The 19,400-nt window shown below is 36.6% G+C and overlaps 1 protein-coding gene across 1 annotated transcript in view; it reads left to right on the top strand.

The window, feature by feature from the left end:
- The first annotated feature begins 1,784 nt into the window (after window positions 1–1,784).
- Window positions 1,785–19,400, top strand: part of WDR11 (WD repeat domain 11) — a 55,789-nt gene continuing 38,173 nt past the window's right edge. The window contains exons 1-9 of the mRNA XM_003904341.4: window positions 1,785–2,176; window positions 3,196–3,307; window positions 9,361–9,514; window positions 10,519–10,692; window positions 13,115–13,301; window positions 15,402–15,567; window positions 16,006–16,120; window positions 16,948–17,143; window positions 17,436–17,539. Coding sequence (XP_003904390.1) covers window positions 2,091–2,176; window positions 3,196–3,307; window positions 9,361–9,514; window positions 10,519–10,692; window positions 13,115–13,301; window positions 15,402–15,567; window positions 16,006–16,120; window positions 16,948–17,143; window positions 17,436–17,539 — 1,294 coding nt within the window. The 5' untranslated portion in view covers window positions 1,785–2,090. The remainder of the gene's footprint in view (window positions 2,177–3,195; window positions 3,308–9,360; window positions 9,515–10,518; window positions 10,693–13,114; window positions 13,302–15,401; window positions 15,568–16,005; window positions 16,121–16,947; window positions 17,144–17,435; window positions 17,540–19,400) is intronic.

The raw sequence follows: 19,400 nt of genomic DNA, 5'->3' as shown, positions 1-19,400 counted from the left end.
TAGTTTAGGGATGCAAATGATGTAGCAGTGGCAGGGTGCCCTGAGTGTGCATTACCAGGCTTTGGAGTTTATGTCATCAGGCATGGGGCGAAATGGTAGCTTTTGAGGCATAAAGAGGAGCATAAGTTCTGTCCTATTAAAGAGATCAATTGCCCAGTGTGTCCAATATTGTGTCTTCCACTCTGGCCAAGACAGATGCTTCAGAGAAGGCCAGAAAATCCATTAACATACTTAATTACACACTCTTGTATCATGGCAGATACATTACTGTCCCAAACCCAGCCTGTCCTTGCCCTAAATATCCAACATCCATATCTTCAAGGTAGCTTGCAGATTTAAACTAATTAATCTTTCTCCAAGAGGCTTTTTCTTACCAGGGAGTGGGAGGGCTGGTTACCTGCCACCTGCCCTCATCTGTGAGCTACTGCACTGATGCCTGATTGTCACTTTGTGCCTGTTTGACCTTATGCTTAGTGGGCATTTGGAACTCCTGCACTGTCAATCATTTGTTGAAGACCAACTGTATGCCAGGAAAGGTGCCAGACATTGGGGCAAAAGGAAGACAAGGATTTTGTTCCTTTATGAGAGGAACTCTAAGTCTACTAGGGAATATATAATTTTTCCTATATTATGATTACTTAAAAATGTGTTGGCCTCCCCTTTGAGAGAGATATATCTGAAGATAATAATAATGTAAGGTATAACTACTGAAATGGCTCAGAACAGCAAAGTGACTTCTCAGAGGTCACTATGAAACACTTCCATTTTCATTTAGTTAGTCTCATGGCTGGGTCTAGTTGTAAAGGGAGTGGGGGAATGTACTCATTTTAATGGAGGGACAATGTGCCTAGATATAAACTGAAGTTCTATCCCTAAGGAAAAAAAAAAGAGAGAATGAATTTGGGGAACAAATTAGCAATCTTCTCACAGGAGGCATGGAAGATTTTTAATAAGAGAGTGGTAAATTTAGATCTGTGGTTAGGGGCACATTTGGTGGCCCACAAACATCAGTAGGTTAGGGTGTGGGGTAAGGAAAGGTAAGACAAGGGAAAGGAAGCGAAGCCGCGGCAAAACATGATCAACTAAAAGCCAAAACATGATTATTGGTTTGAACAACTAAGAGGATATGAGGTGATCTTTGAGAAAGCTGTTTTACAAGAGTGGTAAGCTAGACACAAAAACCTGTGATGAAAAATCACCAATATGTTGTCCCTTTTGTTGCTCAAGGAGCTCACAATGCACTGGGGAGAGAAACACACATCTGCAAATATCATCACTGAAAAGAAATCATTGCATTAAGTGCTATAGTTAAAGCGTATAAACCCAACACTGAGCACAAAGGAGGGAGGGATTGGGTCTGACCTGGAGAGCAGCAGAGGAGAAAGTGCGAAATGAAAGGTACCCCAACAACAGACAAAGGGTCACACTTGGCCCCAGACATAGTGCTTCTTCCTCAAGTGCGAAGGGAGTATTGCCAACACAAGATATGCAGTGTTATCTGTATTTGCAAATTGTTTATATTCGGGACATTCACTTCATTCAGTCCGACAATTTCATTCAATTAATCTCATTCATTTCTTAATTAATCTAATTCATTATTCTCTGTAAACTCCACGAGAGCGGAGACTGCGTGTCTTCTTCATCGGTAGATCCCCCATGCCCACTGGCGCTAGTAGTTGCCCTAAATTCACTTATCAAAGGCAGAAAGAATAACTGGGACTCTTCTCTCTTGCTTTTCACGATTTCCAGCAGAGCACAAAGGCCTAGAGTCCCGACCTGAAAAAAACAGACTTGACTGGAGGCAGCGCCTCTTCTTCCAAATACAGCTCCGTCTGCTGCAGATTAGCACAACCGCCTAAGCGGCGGAACGCTGGAGAGTGCGGAACCTGGCATCCTAGGAAACTGAAGGCAACGGAACCTGGGGGCGATGGAATCCGGGAGCGGTGGAACCCGGAGCCTGTAGAACTTGAATCCAGCGGAACCTGACAGCGGCGCCCAGGGGGCCACCCGGACTCTGTTTGGAACGGAAGCACAGTGTCCGTCGTTTCCTGGTGGCGGGTCAGCGCCGAGGTCCTGGGCTGGCAGCCGGGATGTTGCCCTACACAGTGAACTTCAAGGTGTCGGCGCGCACCCTCACGGGGGCCCTCAACGCCCACAACAAGGCGGCGGTGGACTGGTGAGGGCGCCGGGCTTCCAGGTCGCCAGGATCGGCCAGGAATGTGTGAGGGGAAGGGGGAAGAACAAGAGGTTTCACCCCCTGGTTAGTTTGGCCTCGCTAAGACAGGCAGCCGCCCTCACTCAATAAGATTGCTTTTAGTTGGTGGATTTTTGTTGTTACAAAAGTGATAGTAGCCCCGTGTGGGAAATTCCCCCATGCAAATACATTTCCCCTCTTTCTCGCCTATTTCTCTGCTGTTTTCTCTGCACCTTGCCCTTTTGCTATTCCATTCCCCCCTCTTTACCTGTCCTCCAGCTTACAGGTTTCTCTCTCTCCACCATTAGTTCCCTGTTCACTTTCTCTTTCCCATCCTGTCTTTTCTTTTTCTTTCTCTTGTATTCCTGTTTTCCTTCAACAATGTGCCAGACCCTGTGCTAGGCGCCTGTTCTCTCACCTGCCCTTTCCACCTTCTCTTTCCCGGCTCCTACTGTGTAGGACATTCCTGTCTTCAACAGGTCGTCTCTATTACTGTATGCTTTCACTATAAATTACCACTGCAGCTCTGAAAATTACTCATTAGACAAATGTAAAGCAAAATTCTGTGGCTGTGGGATGTTGTTAGGAGGACCGAAACGTCTTGTGCAGTGTTTGTCATTTTATTTAGTTGGAAGTACTGGGGTTCGCTGCGGTATCCCCAGGCACATTGTGGATACTAAGGATTAGAAATCGGGTAAGCGAAAGACGTATGCCCACAAAAACAATCAGAAGGCACAAGTTCCCTTCTATGTCCTCCGGTCTCTGTTTTCATATCTTTTAGAACTTTTTTTATCCGAATGAAAAGTGAATTTCAACAAGCATTTTAAGCTTAGCCAGATCTTTTATTCAAATAGGATAATGATAAATACTGGCCTTTGGGTTTGAATGATTTTATTAATGGTGGTACATATGAATTAGATTTATCATTTATTTAGGCTTGACCAGAAAGAAGTTGTCCTGCTTTGTTCTGTACTTAAAATTTAACATTACTGTTTTGCTAGGGGCTGGCAAGGTTTAATTGCTTATGGATGTCATTCGCTTGTGGTAGTGATTGATTCCATTACTGCCCAAACTCTTCAAGTTTTAGAAAAGCATAAAGCTGATGTTGTCAAGGTAAGTAAAATCCCATTTTGACCCTAACATGTTGTCTAGTCTAAAGTTTAATACTGTGTATCACTAAGCTCTCATTAAGTCTTACGTGTAAGTGTTGAATAGCTTTTAAATATAAAAATCTATTTGGGGTAGCCTAGAATTTTAATATATATGACTTAATGTCAATACAGGATGAGTTATTAAATGCTAGTTGTTAGATCATTTTAAGGCAGATGAAAGACACCAGTTCTACCATTTACAAGACCACTCAGTCATTCCTTAGTTTTGAGCACTTAGCATGTGCTATGGATATGGAGATAATTCTCCGCCTTGTAAGGAAGACTCACGGCGTGGTAGTATGATAAGTGAGACTTGCTTAACACGCTGTGAGAAAACAGAGGAGCTTCATATTGCCTGGTTGTGAGAAGAGTCACAGACATCTTTTCAGTTTCAAGACTAGTAGACAGTAGTTAGCCAAGTAAAAAATTGACAAGGAGCATTGCAGGGAAGAGCAAGAATGTACACAGAAGTAAGTAGTGTGCCATAAAGATGGCACACTTGTAAGAGTGATGGAATAAGAGGCAGCCAGAGAGATTCAGCTGTCTGTTCTGAAAGTTTTAAAAGATTATGAAGGAGTTTGGATTTTTTTTCTTTTTTTTTTTGTGAGAAGGAGTCTTGCTCTGTTGCCCAGGCTGGAGTGCTGTGGCACCATCTCAGCTCACTGCAAGCTCCACCTCCCGGGTTCACGCCATTCTCCTGCCTCAGCCTCCTGAGTAGCTGGGACTACAGGTGCCCACCACCGCACCCAACTAATTTTTTGTATTTTTAGTAGAGATGTGGTTTCACCATGTTAGCCAGGATGGTCTCGATCTCCTGACCTCGTGATCCACCTGCCTTGGTCTCCCAAAGTGCTAGGATTACAGGCATGAGCTACTGCGCCCAGCAGGAGTTTAGATTTTTAAGTAGGAGATTGATGTGACCACATTTGTATCTTAGAAAAACTCTGGCAGCAGTGGAGGATCTGCTGGAGAAATGCAAGACTGGAGGCAGTAAGATCATTTAGGAGACTTTTGCAGTAATTTTGGCGGGAAATTCTAAGGGCCTAAAATAAAGCTGGGGCATGGAGAAGTCATATATTAGAGCTGCCTAAGAGGTAAACCTGATAGCCTTTATAGTGATCAGTATAAAGGAGAGTAAGAGAATAGAGTGACTCCAAGGTTTCTTTTGGTGTAATTGAATGACAGTGTTTCCAGTTATCAGTGGTAAGCATCTGTGAAGTCAGTGAATTTTAGTTTTCAACAGCAAAGTCTGAGGTGCCTGTAATATATTGCATTATAGTGATCCGAGCTTTAGGAGAGAGGTCAGGATTAGAGATAGAGATTTGGAGTCTTTTTCTTTTTCAAATAATAGCTTTATTGAGATACTCATACCATAAAATTTGCTCATTTAAAATGCACAATTCTATGATTTTTAGTATATTCACAGTTATGCAGCCACAATTACAATGAACTTTATTACCTCAAAAAGAAACCGTGTATCCACTAGCAGTCATATTCCATTTCCCCCATTTCCCTCATCCTTTGGCAACCACTGATCTCCTTTCTGTGTCTGTAGACTGGCCCATTCTGGACATTTTATATAAATTGAATCATATAGTTTGTGGTCTTTCGTGCCTGACTTCTTTCACTTAGCATAATGTTTTCATGGTTCATCTGTGTTGTAGCATATATCAATACTCTGTTCCTTGTTACTGATGAATAATATTCCACTGTAAGGATGTATCACATTTATTTTATTGATGGACGTTTGGATATTTTGTACTTTTTGCCTGTTACGAATAATGCTGCTTTGCACATTCATGTGCAAGTTTTGTGTGAACTTGTGTTTTCATTTCCCTTGAGTATATTTCTAGGGGTAGAATTACTGACTCATATGGTAACTCTGTTTAACTTTTTGAGGAACTGCTGGACTGTTTTCCAAATTAGCATTCCCATTAGTAATGTATGAGGAGTCCAATTTATCCAAATCCTCACCAACACTTGCTATTCTCTGTTCTTTTGATTATAACCATCCTAATGGGTATGAATTGATTCTCATTGTGGCTTTGGTTTGCATTTCCCTGATGGCTAAAGGTGTGGAGTATCTTTTCATGTGCTTATTGGCCATTTGTATATCTTCTTTGGAGAAATGTGTATGCAGGTCCTTTGCCCATTTTAAAATTATATTATTTATCTTTTTATAATTGAGTTGTAAGGTTTCTTTGTATACAGTAGTCCTCCCTTATCCAGAAGGGAAATGTTCCAAGACCCCAGTGGATGCCTGAAACCCTAGATAGTACCAAACCCTGTATATATATATATATATATATATATATATATATAGTGTTTTTTCTCATACATACTCACTTATGATAAAGTTTATAAACCGAACCCTGTATGTACCGTTTTGTCTCATACATACTTACCTATGATCAAGTTTATAAATTAGGCATAAGAGATTAACAACAATAACTAATAATAAAGGAGAACAGTTATAACAATACATCAGCATTACTACTCTTGCACTTTGGGGGCATTATAAAGTAAAATAAGGGTTATTTGAATGTAGCACTGAGATATCACAACAGTTGATCTGATAATCAGTGTGGGCTGCTAAGGGCAAGTGCTGGATAAAGCATGGATGTTCTGGACAAAGGGATGATATATGATTGAGGCAAGATGGAACAGGACAGTGGGAGATTTCATCATGCTATTCAGAAAAGTGCATAATTTATGAATTGTTTATTTCTAGAATTTTTTGCGTCATATTTTTGGACCTTGATTGATACATGATTTGCAAATATTTTCTCTCAATTTGTGGGTTATCTTTTTACTTTCTTGGTGGTGTCTTATGAAGAACAAAACTTTTTCATTTTGATGTAGTCCAATTTATTATTTTGTATTGTTGTTGCTTGTACTTTTTGTGTCATATCCAGGAAACCATTGCTTTCTCCAATATCAAGAAGATATATACCTTTGGTTTTTTCTTAGAATTTTAGAGCTTTAGCTTTTAATCCATTTTGAGTTAATTTTTATATATGATGTGAAGTAGGGAAAAATACAATTAATTTTTGTTTATTGACCTATATTCTGTAATTTAGCTAACTTCACTTAGATCTATTTAATAGTAATTTTGGGTGAATTTTTTTAAGTAGATATGTCACTGCAAGTGACTGCAGTTTAATGTTTTCTTTGATAATCTGTGTGTCTTCTATTTCTTTTTCTTGCCATGTTGCATTGGCTAGGACCTCTACTACAATGAATGGGAGGAGTGAGAGGGTACTCTTGTCGTGTTCCTGAGCTTAGGGGGAAAGCATTCAGTGTTTCATCAAGTCTGATGTAAAGTATAGGGTGTTTTGGGAAAAATATATTTACCTTCTCTTTCCCTCTCTGTTTCCTTTCCCCTACACTGCCCCTTGGCATTTCTGGAGCTTTTATTTCTTTATGTAGGTCCAAGTTTCAGTCTGGTATTATATTCCCATCTACTGAAGAATTTACTGTAAGTTCTTGAAGTGCCTGTCTAATACCGGTTGATTTTCTTAGCTTTTATTTCTCTGAGAAAGTATTTCACCTTTGTTTTTGAAAGATAATTTTCAAAGGATATAGAATTCTGGGCTTACAATTTTTTTTTTTCTAGTAATACTTTACAAATATCACTCCATTGGCCAGGCACAGTGGCTCACACCTGTAATCCTAGCACTTTGGGAGGCCGAGGTGGATGGATCACTGGGGTCAGGAGTTTGAGACTAGCCTGGCCAACAAGGCAAAACCTCATCTCTACTAAAAATACAAAAATTAGCCAGGTGTGGTGGTGCACACCTGTAGTCCCAGCTACTTGGGAGGCTGAGGCAGGAGAACAGCTTGAACCTGGAAGGTGGAGGTTGCAGTGAACTGAGATGGTGCCACTGCACTCCAGCCTGGGCAACAGAGTGAGACTCTGTCTCAAAAAAAAAAACCAACAAAATCACTCCACTGTCTTCCAGCTTACATAGTTTCTGATGAAAAATTTTTGTCTTTGTTTCTCAGCATTATTTCTTTTTTCCTCCGATTACCTTCAAGATTTCCTTAACCTTGGTTTTCATTAGTTTGATTATTTAAAAAATATGTTTATATATACATGGCTTGGAGTTTACCTAAATGGGATTCAACATATACATATACAAATATATACACATATACAAACATATATATACACATAGAGACAGTCAATTCTTGTTATTCATGATAGCTATATTCTGTGAAGTTGTTGCATACACCGAATTAGTGAATACTGAAACTTTGTTTGCTCCTAGGGGTTAGGTTCTTGTGAGGCTCTGGTCACAACATTTTCATCAACTGATCAATACATAACCTTGCTTTATATGTGTTTCCATTTAAAGACGTATTATTTAATATGTCGATTGATCCATTAACATTGAACTCATAGCCAACAACACATGCCTGAGCAAAGCTTATCACATATATATGTATTTTTTGTAAGACACATCACAACTTCTCATACTTAGAAACAGTAGAAGCACTATGCTTGGGGACCAATAGATAGTTAAATCACCAGCAAAAAGAACAAAAATGTGAAAAATGTGGTACTAAATAAATCATGACATGAACACTTGTTTTGCAATTGTAAAAGCTAAAGCAAGAATTCTTGTTTGACTTTAGCTGGGAACGCACATGTATGTTGGGTGACATTTTTTCACCATTCTGCACTTGTCCACAAAAGCACTGCAAGTATTGATTTTGAGGTTGCAAATTTTAGTGAGTAGGTAAATGGACAAATACAGAATCTATAAATAACTAGAATTGACTGTATACACATATATACACTATACATATTCTATTCATACACATTCTATACCTACGAACTGATACATATTCAAACATATACACATACAAATATGCATACACACATACATATGCATATATACACATACACACTTCATTTAAAAATTTTTGCCTGAGCAAAAGATCTATTCCAGGAAAACCTTCACACTCATTTTCAGAAAACGCTGTTTCCATCCTTTTCATGAATACTACTGCAACTGGTTGGCTTACTTTCCTACCTTAGCATTATATATGAGTGTATTTATCTCTATACACATGTATAGATATATACATTTGTATATATTTATAGATTTGTGGTATTTAAATCTACTTATTAAGCGGAGCTTTGGACACTGTACTAAGTCTGAGAATAGAAATGCGAACAGAGACTACATGGTCTGCCCTATGGAACTGACAGTTGATGGACTCATGAACAGGCAAAAAGAATGTAAATAAAATGTAAATAAAATAAGTACAAATTGTGTAGTTAATTCTTTGAAGAAAATAAACAGGATACTGAGAAGAGAGGGGTGGTAGTGACCAGGGAACGCCTGACTCCTAGTGAGGACTATGAAATTTATCCCTTACTCTGTCAGTATTCATTGTTCAAGAATTTAATCAGATTTGCCCTGGAGTTCTTGTGTTTCTTTATTTTAAAAATTCTTTTCTTAATATTGTTGCTAGAGACATGAAGCATATACATATATTTTTTAGAGGAAAACTTAATGTTTTGTGAAAGAGGGAGACAGCTAGAGTTTTTTGTTTACGTTTGCCTTCTCCTAACTTTCCCTCTGCAAGGTTTTTGTGTTTCTAAGTTGTCCCCTTTTAGTTAGGGGACTAGAATACAGAAAAAACATTCTGCTAAATATGATTTTAGGTATTTTGTCATAAATTAGATTTTAGGAAAACTGATTTCCAAGGCATCCTGGGGTTTTAACCTAAGTTTCCCAAAATATTAAGGCTGTGGATCATTTTTCATATTTTAAAGCAGGAGCATTGTGATGTGTTAAAAAACAATTTTTTAACTGCAGTTAAAAATATATACCGAAGTAATAAAAATGCTGCCTTCAAAATGAAAACCAGTTTTCTGTTTATTCTTGCTAAATATTTATATAATATAAATGTAGTATGGGTTCTGGTTGATGTTTTGTGAAAATTATGTTCCGTTTCATCCAGTGCAAGTATTTACTTGATTTGATTTCTTCTTGATACTAGGTTAAATGGGCCAGGGAAAACTATCACCATAACATTGGCTCACCATATTGCTTGCGCTTAGCTTCTGCTGATGTCAATGGGAAGATCATCGTCTGGGATGTAGCAGCAGGAGTAGCTCAGTGTGAGATCCAAGAGCATGCCAAGCCCATCCAGGGTGAGGAAAGTCTGCTCAGCCAAGTGGGCATATTGATATACTTACTCTTGGAGTGGTTTTTTGGTTTTGGGAGTTTTCCCCCATTGATTTAATTTTATCAATTCCAAGTTAGCTCTTGATTGTGTTTTGCCTGTTCTACTGATCTAAATCTGGCTTTCTTTCCTTATTATAATAAACTTCTAGGCATATTTCTTCAAATCTCAACTGATTTGTGCTTTGGTAAAACTCATTAATTTCAATATCAGCCTCAGTCAAGCATGATAAGAAAAATTAAGTGTTACATCTTATAATCTAAGCTACAGTATAAGGCAAGTTGGCCACTGCTGTTAGGAACTAGCCATCAGTGCTTACTCTACATTAAGTAATTTGTTCATTAACAGAGATGAACAAAATTTTATTCTCATTTTCATATAGATTGCTTGTTTGCTTATTTCATGTTACTGACCTAAAACCAGTACAGTGTTCTTTAGACTCAAGTCCTCTAGTGACTCTGTTGACTGAATGAATTTTTTAAATGACTATTTTAAAAATATTTATTAAATACTTAACTGTGTACTAGGTACTGAACTGGATCTTTACATATTCTGTTTATTTTTTGAAAAACCATGAAAAACTGTAAAGTTCCATTAAGTAATTCCACAGAAACATTAGGAAAGTCTGACATCTTGGTTGTGGCTAGGAGAGTTTCATATTGATTTTATAGTTTTAAGTAATGATTAGGGCAAATTGCCTTTTATTTTCTTTGAAGTAATATTTCAGATTACTTCAAAATTTTGACCTTGAGATTTTAACCAGACAACTTATTTTTATATAAAATAAGTTTTTTTTTTCCTGGAATCTTGACACACACACACACACACACACACACACACACGTCACATTTGGGGCCGGTAGTTAAGTTTTTAAGGATTATATTTTAAAAACTAAACATCAAGGACAAGTTAGCCAAGGATTTTGGAGAGTGTGGTTTCTGAATTTTGCCTTTCTTTATCTGGTCTTTCCAGATGTTCAGTGGTTGTGGAATCAAGATGCTTCCCGTGATTTACTGCTTGCTATCCACCCACCAAATTACATTGTGCTCTGGAATGCAGACACTGGCACCAAACTATGGAAGAAGAGCTACGCAGATAACATTCTTTCTTTTTCTTTTGACCCTTTTGATCCCTCACATTTAACTTGTGAGTAACAGTTGTTTGTGGAAAATGAGTTGAGATATTTATAATATAGTAATGCTATGTACATGAGATATAGACACACACATTATACATCTATAATGTTAAAATGACTGAGCGAAGTGGAGAAGCGTGTCTAGTCCATATATCTGCAGCTCCTAATACATATACTCAATCATTTGCAAATGTGATAATTAAAAATTTAAGTCAGCAAGCTACACCTTCTCTGTGTTGAATTTGTAAATGGTATTAGACTAGCCAGGGACAGAGAGTTACTTTGACACTCCAGACTTAATTAGTTTTTCTAAGAACATTTAAATAACTTGAATCAAGGGTTTCATTCAGTCTGTGGCCAAGTTAAGTTCTTGCTTTTTAAAAAGTTGTACTAATTCATGCCATTCATTTTGAGTGCCATAAACAGATGCATGTAAAGAAGAAATAAGCCTAAGCAAATTTTTTCTTGCAGAGGTAGTTTTTGCTAATATGCTTTTAATGTTTTCCTGAGCTAATGGTCTAAAAATGAGATTTGCTTTAGATATTTTTATGGCTAAATTGTTTAGAAAATATTTAATCATCCCACAGATATTTCTTGCGCTATTACTACTCTTCTGGGAACCAAGATGTCTTGGAACCCGGAAGGCAGGAGCCTTCACAGAGTTTGCATTCTAGTGAGAAGAAGTCATATCATAAACTATGAACACAATGAATTAATAAATTCTAGTGTAGTAAGAGGTGACAGGTGATATAAAGACAGGATAAAGGGGATGCAGAAGAATGGGAGATGAGGGCATGCAAGTTGTATGAGATAAAGTGGTCAAAGTAGGCTTCACTTTGATAATGATCAGAAATGTGAAGGAGGTAAGGAAATTAGCTATGGTAAGGAATGTTTTTCCTGGATTTGAATGACTCAAAATTATTTTACCCATCAACTTTCATTGAGGGGCATGTGCGTGTCTGCATGTGTTAAAGGAGGAAAAGAAAGGCAGACAAGTCGAAATTATAACAACATGGGAAATGTGGCTGTATAAATATGCTACAGTGTGTTTAGACTTTTACGTATATAAATGTTTATGAACGTGTGCATACATACACTCACTCGGTCACCAGTTTACTCACTTAGGTGCAGTGTTGGGGAAACACCTAGGAGGGCTGGCCCAGTTGGCAGAGTCAGGGAAGGAAGGCATCACAAAGGAAGGGAGGCAAAGGGGACCTTGAAGGATGAGTTCTGGAACCTGAAAAGGCAGCAAGACTTTCATCTAACTTGATTGCATCAGCTCTTTACATCTCTGCGGTTTGGTTGATGAAAGCATTGTGTGTTTCAGAGTGTCAGCTGACCTAACACCTTTGGTTTACTCAGTTCGAATGTGCTGCTAGGGCTGTCATAACTCTTGAATGCGCCCTTGTTCCCTGTGCTTAGAGAAGCCTTGCTAAGGGCCGGGACCCAGGGTAGTAAGGTTTTTCTGCTCATATCTTCCAGTATTAGTCCCTTGTTGAGGGAGATCATTTTTTCAGTCATAAAAAGGCATAATTTATATTGCTAAATATAGTGCTCCTTCCTTGACTATTTTTGTTTCATGTACACTTAGTAAGTCACTGTGGGTCCACTACTTTTTTTTCTAAATATTAAGGGAAAATAATATTCTTTAATCATCTCAAGGTTTGATCTGATGCTTGAGAAGAAAAAGGAAATATATTTAGACTGAGTAGCTCAGGATAAAAATTTGGTATCATCAAATCAAATATTTGAACTTAGCTAATTGTGATATGCAGAGCATCTTAAGTATGGCTTTTTTTTTTTTTTTAAAGTTATGGGATATGTAAAAGTTTTTTTTTGTTCTTTGTTTTTTGTTTTTTTTTGAGATGGAGTCTCGCTTTGTCACCTGGTCTGGAGTGCAGTGGTGCTAACTCAGCTCACTGCAACCTCCGCCTCCCAGTTCAAGCGATTCTCCTGCCTCACTTTCCTGAGTTGCTGGGATTACAGGTGTGTGCCACCACACTTGGCTAATTTTTGTATTTTTAGTAGAAATGGGGTTTCACCGTGTTGATCAGGCTGGTCTCTAACTCCTGACTTCATGATCGCCTCTGCCTCCCAAAGTGCTTGGGATAATAAGGAAAGATTTTTAATGAAAGTCCATGCACTGAATTTATTTACAAGAACAAACACTTGTTCTTTCTGCCAATAACCTTATGTTATCTTTTTAATATAAGAATAATTTAGAATGCCAAGCTTGGAGGCCTCTGATGAATTGTAATGGACCACCTGTTTCTCTTCAACTTGGAGAACATTCCCATTATGTTATGACTGCGTAACATTGCCAGTTATATATTATTAAAATTATCATTATATTGCTCTCAAAATTGTCTTGGAATAAAACTGTATGCTAAACTTGATTAAACTTTAATCAGAGTTTTGCTTTTCTCAATATAGTGCTCACCAGCGAGGGCATTGTTTTCATCTCAGACTTCTCCCCATCCAAGCCTCCCTCAGGCCCTGGGAAAAAAGTTTACATATCCAGCCCACACTCTAGCCCAGCTCACAACAAGCTGGCCACAGCCACAGGTGCCAAGAAAGCTCTAAATAAAGTAAAAATTTTAATCACTCAAGAGAAACCTAGGTAAGTTACAAGTGTAAAATAACAACATTCATCTACTTATCCTATATGAAAGCATCATCTTTGGAGATGTACAGAGACTGATTTTTTTTTAATCTCACTTTTTCTCATTTCTAATTTTGAATTTATTAGAGGAAAAACATATTTATTTTGTTCCCTGCCCTAAGAGGAGATTCAGCATTTAACATTGGCTTTGTTTCCACTAACTGTGCTCAACTTCCCCACTAACTTTTATAGATTAAAATTTTTGAATTCTGATTTTTACTTGTGAAAATCGTGATGATCCTGAAGTTTGGGTCATTGAATGCATTAAAAATTTGGGCACAAAAGCTGGATACTCATTTTAAATATATTTTCCTGACTTAAGTGCTGTGCATTCTCATTAAGCAGTAAAATCGGAGTGTTTTTCTTATGCAGGTAAAGATGTCTCCCATCCTGGGTAAGAGTCAAGGCTCCGGGGGAAGCTGTAGCTATGTGACTTTGAGAAACTACCTTAATCTTACTCAAATTTCTCTCTCCCAGTCTCTAATGTAACGCTTTAAAGTATTTCGTAGGGTTGTTTTAAAGATCAATAGATCTGATAATGTAAGTAAACATGTAATGCCATTGATACTTAGTAATTTATTTAGAAGATGTCGGCTGTTATTGCTTAAGAAATTACAACTGAATAAAAGTTTATTTTAAGTAATTTGATGTATTCGAAATAGGTTTCTTTCTTTTTCCTATAGCTATAATCTGTATATTATTGCTTTGGCAGGCTTTTTTGTTTGTTTTGGCATTCATTTTCAGATAGCCTTTATTTTTAGTATGCCAAGATTACTCTCTCTAGGCTTGGTAAGTAACTACTTGAAAAATATGTGGTACAAATAGCTCTACAAATACATTTTGCACGTGTGTAAGTATTACTTTTATATATTAAACCATAGGCTGGTTAAGCTCACCAGTTAATTTATCTCTCACCCTGTGCCAAAATGACTTAAGATTACTTCTTAAGTATCTTAAGAGAATTTTCTATTTTTAGGTATTCCCTCTCATAAACAAGAAATTATTTGGCAGTCTGAATAGTTTTATAAGTTAGTTTTATATTTCTTAAGTTTTCTCTGATATGAATTATTGGGGAAATATATTATTTCTTCAAGTAGAACTGCTCTGGGTGCTTTCACATCTATTAATTCATGTACTCTTACTACAATTCTGGCAGTAGTAATATTCCCATTTTACAAATTAGGAAAACTGAGTCCCACACCAATTTAAATACAGTTACTCAAGCTCACCTAACTAGGACATGGCAGTCAGGATTTTAATGCAATAAAAATGCCTCTTTCTGGTCTTGTAAACTAACTTTATTTTAAATTTCAAAGCCTTTTAATAAAATTAGTATGTAAAATGAAAATAGTACATAATTGTATGTCTGTTCCTATTGAAATATATTTGATATAGAAAAGGTGATTAAATGTATGTGGCAATCACAAATCAATCACAAATTATTAAAATGATTTTTCAGACCCTAACATTCTCTTAAAATCCTTGTAGTTTGACCTGTTTTATTTACACACAAGAAAATACTGTAACATAAGTGAAACTTTGTCTCAAAAAAGATTTAAGATAGCTTAAAAGTGAATGAAGGCAGCCAAGGGGAAGTTACTTACCCAAAGCCATACAGATAGTCCAGTAACTCCTGGTCCAGGGGCCCTAATTACCCTAAATGTTGATGTTTTCATCCTGAGTCTTGATTTTAACAGTTTGTCTAGTACTTTTAATGACAAAGTAAAAGTAAAATAAAACTATCTTATCCATGCCAGCTATTATTATATCATCATTTACAATGTCTTGTATAGACTTAATAATATTATACTACTTTACTTAATATTTCAAAAACTTAGAAACACTGACATTTCTACCCATCCTATACAATATTATTATTGCTTGGATTTTGGTACATAGTAGAGGTCTAAGTTTTGGATGCCAACCCATGTTGGTCATTTCAGGCAAGAGTTGTACATTTTTATTGTCAATTTTTATGTGTAAAGTACAAAATTAAATCTTTTATTAGCTCTCCTATAAATGAAGTCTTTGACCCAAGTAAATGTTTACTTTTTTCAGTGCTGAATTCATAACTCTCAATGATTGCCTTCAGTTGGCATACCTGCCTTCAAAAAGGAATCACATGTTGTTGCTCTATCCTCGAGAGATTTTAATCCTTGACCTTGAGGTGAATCAGACAGTGGGTGTGATTGCAATAGAACGCACAGGAGTTCCGTTTTTACAGGTATCTACAATTCATAAATTATATTACCCAAAATTATTAAGAGTGTTATATTAAAAGAAGGCCATAATCTCGCACAAGTCTTGTCTTCAGTTCTCCACTTTCTTTTCGATTTATTGAAAGACTAACAACACTATTTTAGATTGATTTTAGATTGAGTTTTTTTCTGTACTTTTGATTGGTTTGATTTATCCTAGAAATTGTGACTGATCCTGAGATATTTATTGAACTATTTAAGTTACATGGATAAAGACAAATTATTTTAGGATTATAAATGGATATTTTAAATGTACATTTAGTTTTAAAGTTTGGAGATTTGTCTATTTTTGTTTCTTTTTTTTTTTCTTTCACCCATATTACCTAAATATGAGTTTGAGTTTCACAGTATATACTTTATTAATCTATTGTGTTTTAAAAAATAAATAAGTCGTCTATTTAAAGGTGATACCCTGCTTTCAACGTGATGGTTTATTTTGTCTACATGAAAATGGTTGTATAACTTTACGTGTTCGAAGATCTTATAATAACATTTTTACCACTTCAAATGAGGAACCAGGTAAGTTTCTGTCTCACAATAATGTTATCTTTTTCTTCAAAATTATTTTATAAAGCTTGATGTGGCAAATACCAGCCAAGGCATAGAGTTAATGATACTCCTTGCCTTGAGGAAGTTTAAAACATGGTTATAATAAAGACATCAAAAAGTATAAGCCCAAGATTAATCTCTTGATGTTAAAACAGTGCACCTCCTGTATACATCAAAGAGAGTAAAATTTTGTATTGCTTGATCATGTCCATGAGCCAAGTAGATATTATCTTCTGGAATGTTTTTTCAGTGCATGTTCAACCTTGTGTGCCTTTATTATTATACCCCCTTGACTTGTTGACTGTAAGAACTTCCATTATAAAGTGACAGAGGTTACTAAGTCTCAGTGGTCAAGTCAGTCTTATCTTGGAGAATGGAAATAATGTCTTTGTGAAATTATATACTGTGTAAAGATCAAAGTGATTTTCACATCTGTTGGAAAGTACAGTTATTTTCAGGCTTATAGACTACTACAAATTATGATGGAAATTTATTCATTAATTATATATCACTGTTGATCCTTTTTCAAAGCATTGTCTTTATTTTAAAAATATTGAAAAACAAGATATCTTGATTATAGTTGTTATTTTGGAGATTAAACTTAGTACAGTCATTAAGTGAATTATCTTTATATTCAGAAAAAATTTAATAGTAATTGTAAAAAGTGAAGCCATGCTTGACATTGCATTCGTGAAGGAGTGATACCCAAATTTAGTTGAGGTTTTATTTAAATTAAAACAAACAGTAGTGGTATTGATATGGCTACTTTCTCATATTTAAAACAATTTTCTGTGAAGATCCAGATCCAGTTCAGGAGCTTACCTATGATTTACGAAGCCAGTGTGATGCAATCAGGGTGACAAAAACCGTCCGTCCCTTCAGTATGGTATGCTGTCCTGTCAATGAGAATGCAGCCGCCCTCATAGTGAGTGATGGCAGGGTCATGATATGGGAACTCAAGTCTACAGTTTGTAATCGAAATATGCGGAACAGGTAAATTCAACAGGATCATGGTTTTGGTTTTTTTTTTTTTCTATTTTATAAAAAATTTCCATAATCATAAAAATAGGAGGGCTGGTTTTCTATAAAAATATTTTTAAGGTAATAATTAAGGCTTTAGATTATTGGGGAATTATGTAAATCTGCTAGAGCTATTTCACCTATGGGTAAGTTGAATGAATAATATGAAAATAGAATGCCATGATCTGGACTTAATAATTTGAATTCCTAATATGTAATACAGATTTTAAATATGTAAAACCTTCTAATTATTATGTCTTTGCAGTAGTTCTGGTGTGTCACCTTTATATTCACCAGTGTCTTTCTGTGGAATTCCTGTAGGAGTGCTACAGAACAAACTCCCAGACCTTTCCTTAGATAACATGATTGGTAAGCTTTTTTCCCCTCTAACTCCATGTTAAGTATTCTTTCTGAAGGGCAAAATTAATAGAATCACTCACTTGTAATTATTTTAAAGTCAAAAAAGTTAATGCTTGAGAAAACTAGAACATGGAATCATTCTTTCCTAAATAAATCAGTGGGGTTTAAAATACTTAAGCAAAAAAGTGCCTGAAGTAGCATAGGTTTGCATTATAGTTGTTAGAAATAGAAGACGTTCATTCATGAGAGACTGATATAAATGAAAGCAATGACATTAGGCATCTGGATTTTGGACCTAGAGCCAATGCTGAGCTATTATGCCATGCCAACTCAGGACCTTGCTGTTTGCTGGTTCCTCAGCTTGGAATGAACCAAGGAGGGTTTTATTGTTGTTGTTGAAACACTAGATAGGTGATGTACTAGAAGGAGCATTGGCCGGGCGTGGTGGCTCACTCCTGTAATCCCAGAGCTTCTGGAGGCTGAGGCGGGCAGATCACCTGAGGTCAGGAGTTCGAGACCAGCCTGACCAACATAGTGAAACCTGTCTCTACTAAAAATACAAGAATTAGCTACTCGGGAGGCTGAGGAAGGAGAATCGCTTGAACCTGGGAGGCGGAGGTTGCAGTGAGCCAAGATTGCACCACTGCACTCCAGTCTGCACTCACGACAGAGCGAGACTCAGTCTCAAAGAAAAAAAAAAAAAAGCATTACATTATTAATTACATTAATCAGATCACATTTATTGGGTACTTAATACTGTGTTAAGTGCTGTGCTAAATATTCTATGTATTACCTTGCTACAACTTTGCATTGTAAGTAATATCATCTCCATTTGATATATATAAGAACTGAGGCCCAGAGAGATTAAAGCTTTAAACCACACAGTCACACAGGAAGAGCCAAAGTGTGACCCAGGTAATCCTGGCTCCGGAGCCTGCTCCTTAGCAATGGCCTCTGGTCCTGACAGCTCCACTGTCATCTTGGGCAAGACCATCATCCATCTCTAGGCCTCAGTTTTTTCATGATTTCTGCCAGTTATGAAATTGTTTTGTTCAGTGATACTTACTATTATATTTAAAATTCTTTCTCTCTGATATCTATTCTACCAGACATAAATCCATATGGGGAAGCCTGAACAATACTTGTTTTGCAAAATTTGTTTTATTGGTAACACAATTTTTTTAGTTAATTCACCTTTTCTACTCTTAATATGAAAACTTAAAGTGAAAAGAATTATAAACACACACGAGAACAGCACTAATCAGTTATATGGAGCCCATAGAAGTTTGAAATTTTATGCTATTTAGGTGTCTAAGTGATATAAATTACATTTTTAAGAGACAAATGGATACAGGTTGTATAGCAGTTTTTGACAATGTAGTTGATTTTAAAGTGTTAAGTAAAGCTTCATACTTGAAAACATTTTAATTTGAACTTTTAATTTGAAATTCACTGTGTTCTTAGTGATAATTGAAAGCAATTCAGGTAAATACAGAGGCTGATTTATATTCACTGGATAAATGCTGATACTTATTAAGGCCTAATCTGCCCTACATTATGAATTGCCTCTGATGGAAAATACTTGAAGAAAAATGTTGCATTCCCTGGGAGTCAACTCAAAGCCAACATATGTATGTGTGGCCCTTACCTGTTAAGCTTCCTATTCCTTCATATTCCATCTTTTTAAATTTTTTATTTTATTTTATTTTATTGAGACAGAGTCTCGCTCTGTCACCAGGCTGGAGTGCAATGGCGAATCTCAGCTCACTGCAACCTCTGCCTCCTGGGTTCAAGCGATTCTCCTGCCTCAGCCTGGCAAGTAGCTAGGATTACAGGTGTGCACCACCGCCCCCAGCTAATTTTTGTATTT

This window comes from Papio anubis, chromosome 11, assembly GCF_008728515.1.
Source record: "Papio anubis isolate 15944 chromosome 11, Panubis1.0, whole genome shotgun sequence".
NCBI lineage: Eukaryota > Metazoa > Chordata > Mammalia > Primates > Cercopithecidae > Papio > Papio anubis.
Note: the sequence above shows the minus strand (reverse complement) of the source record. Positions and strands in the feature narration are given on the sequence as shown.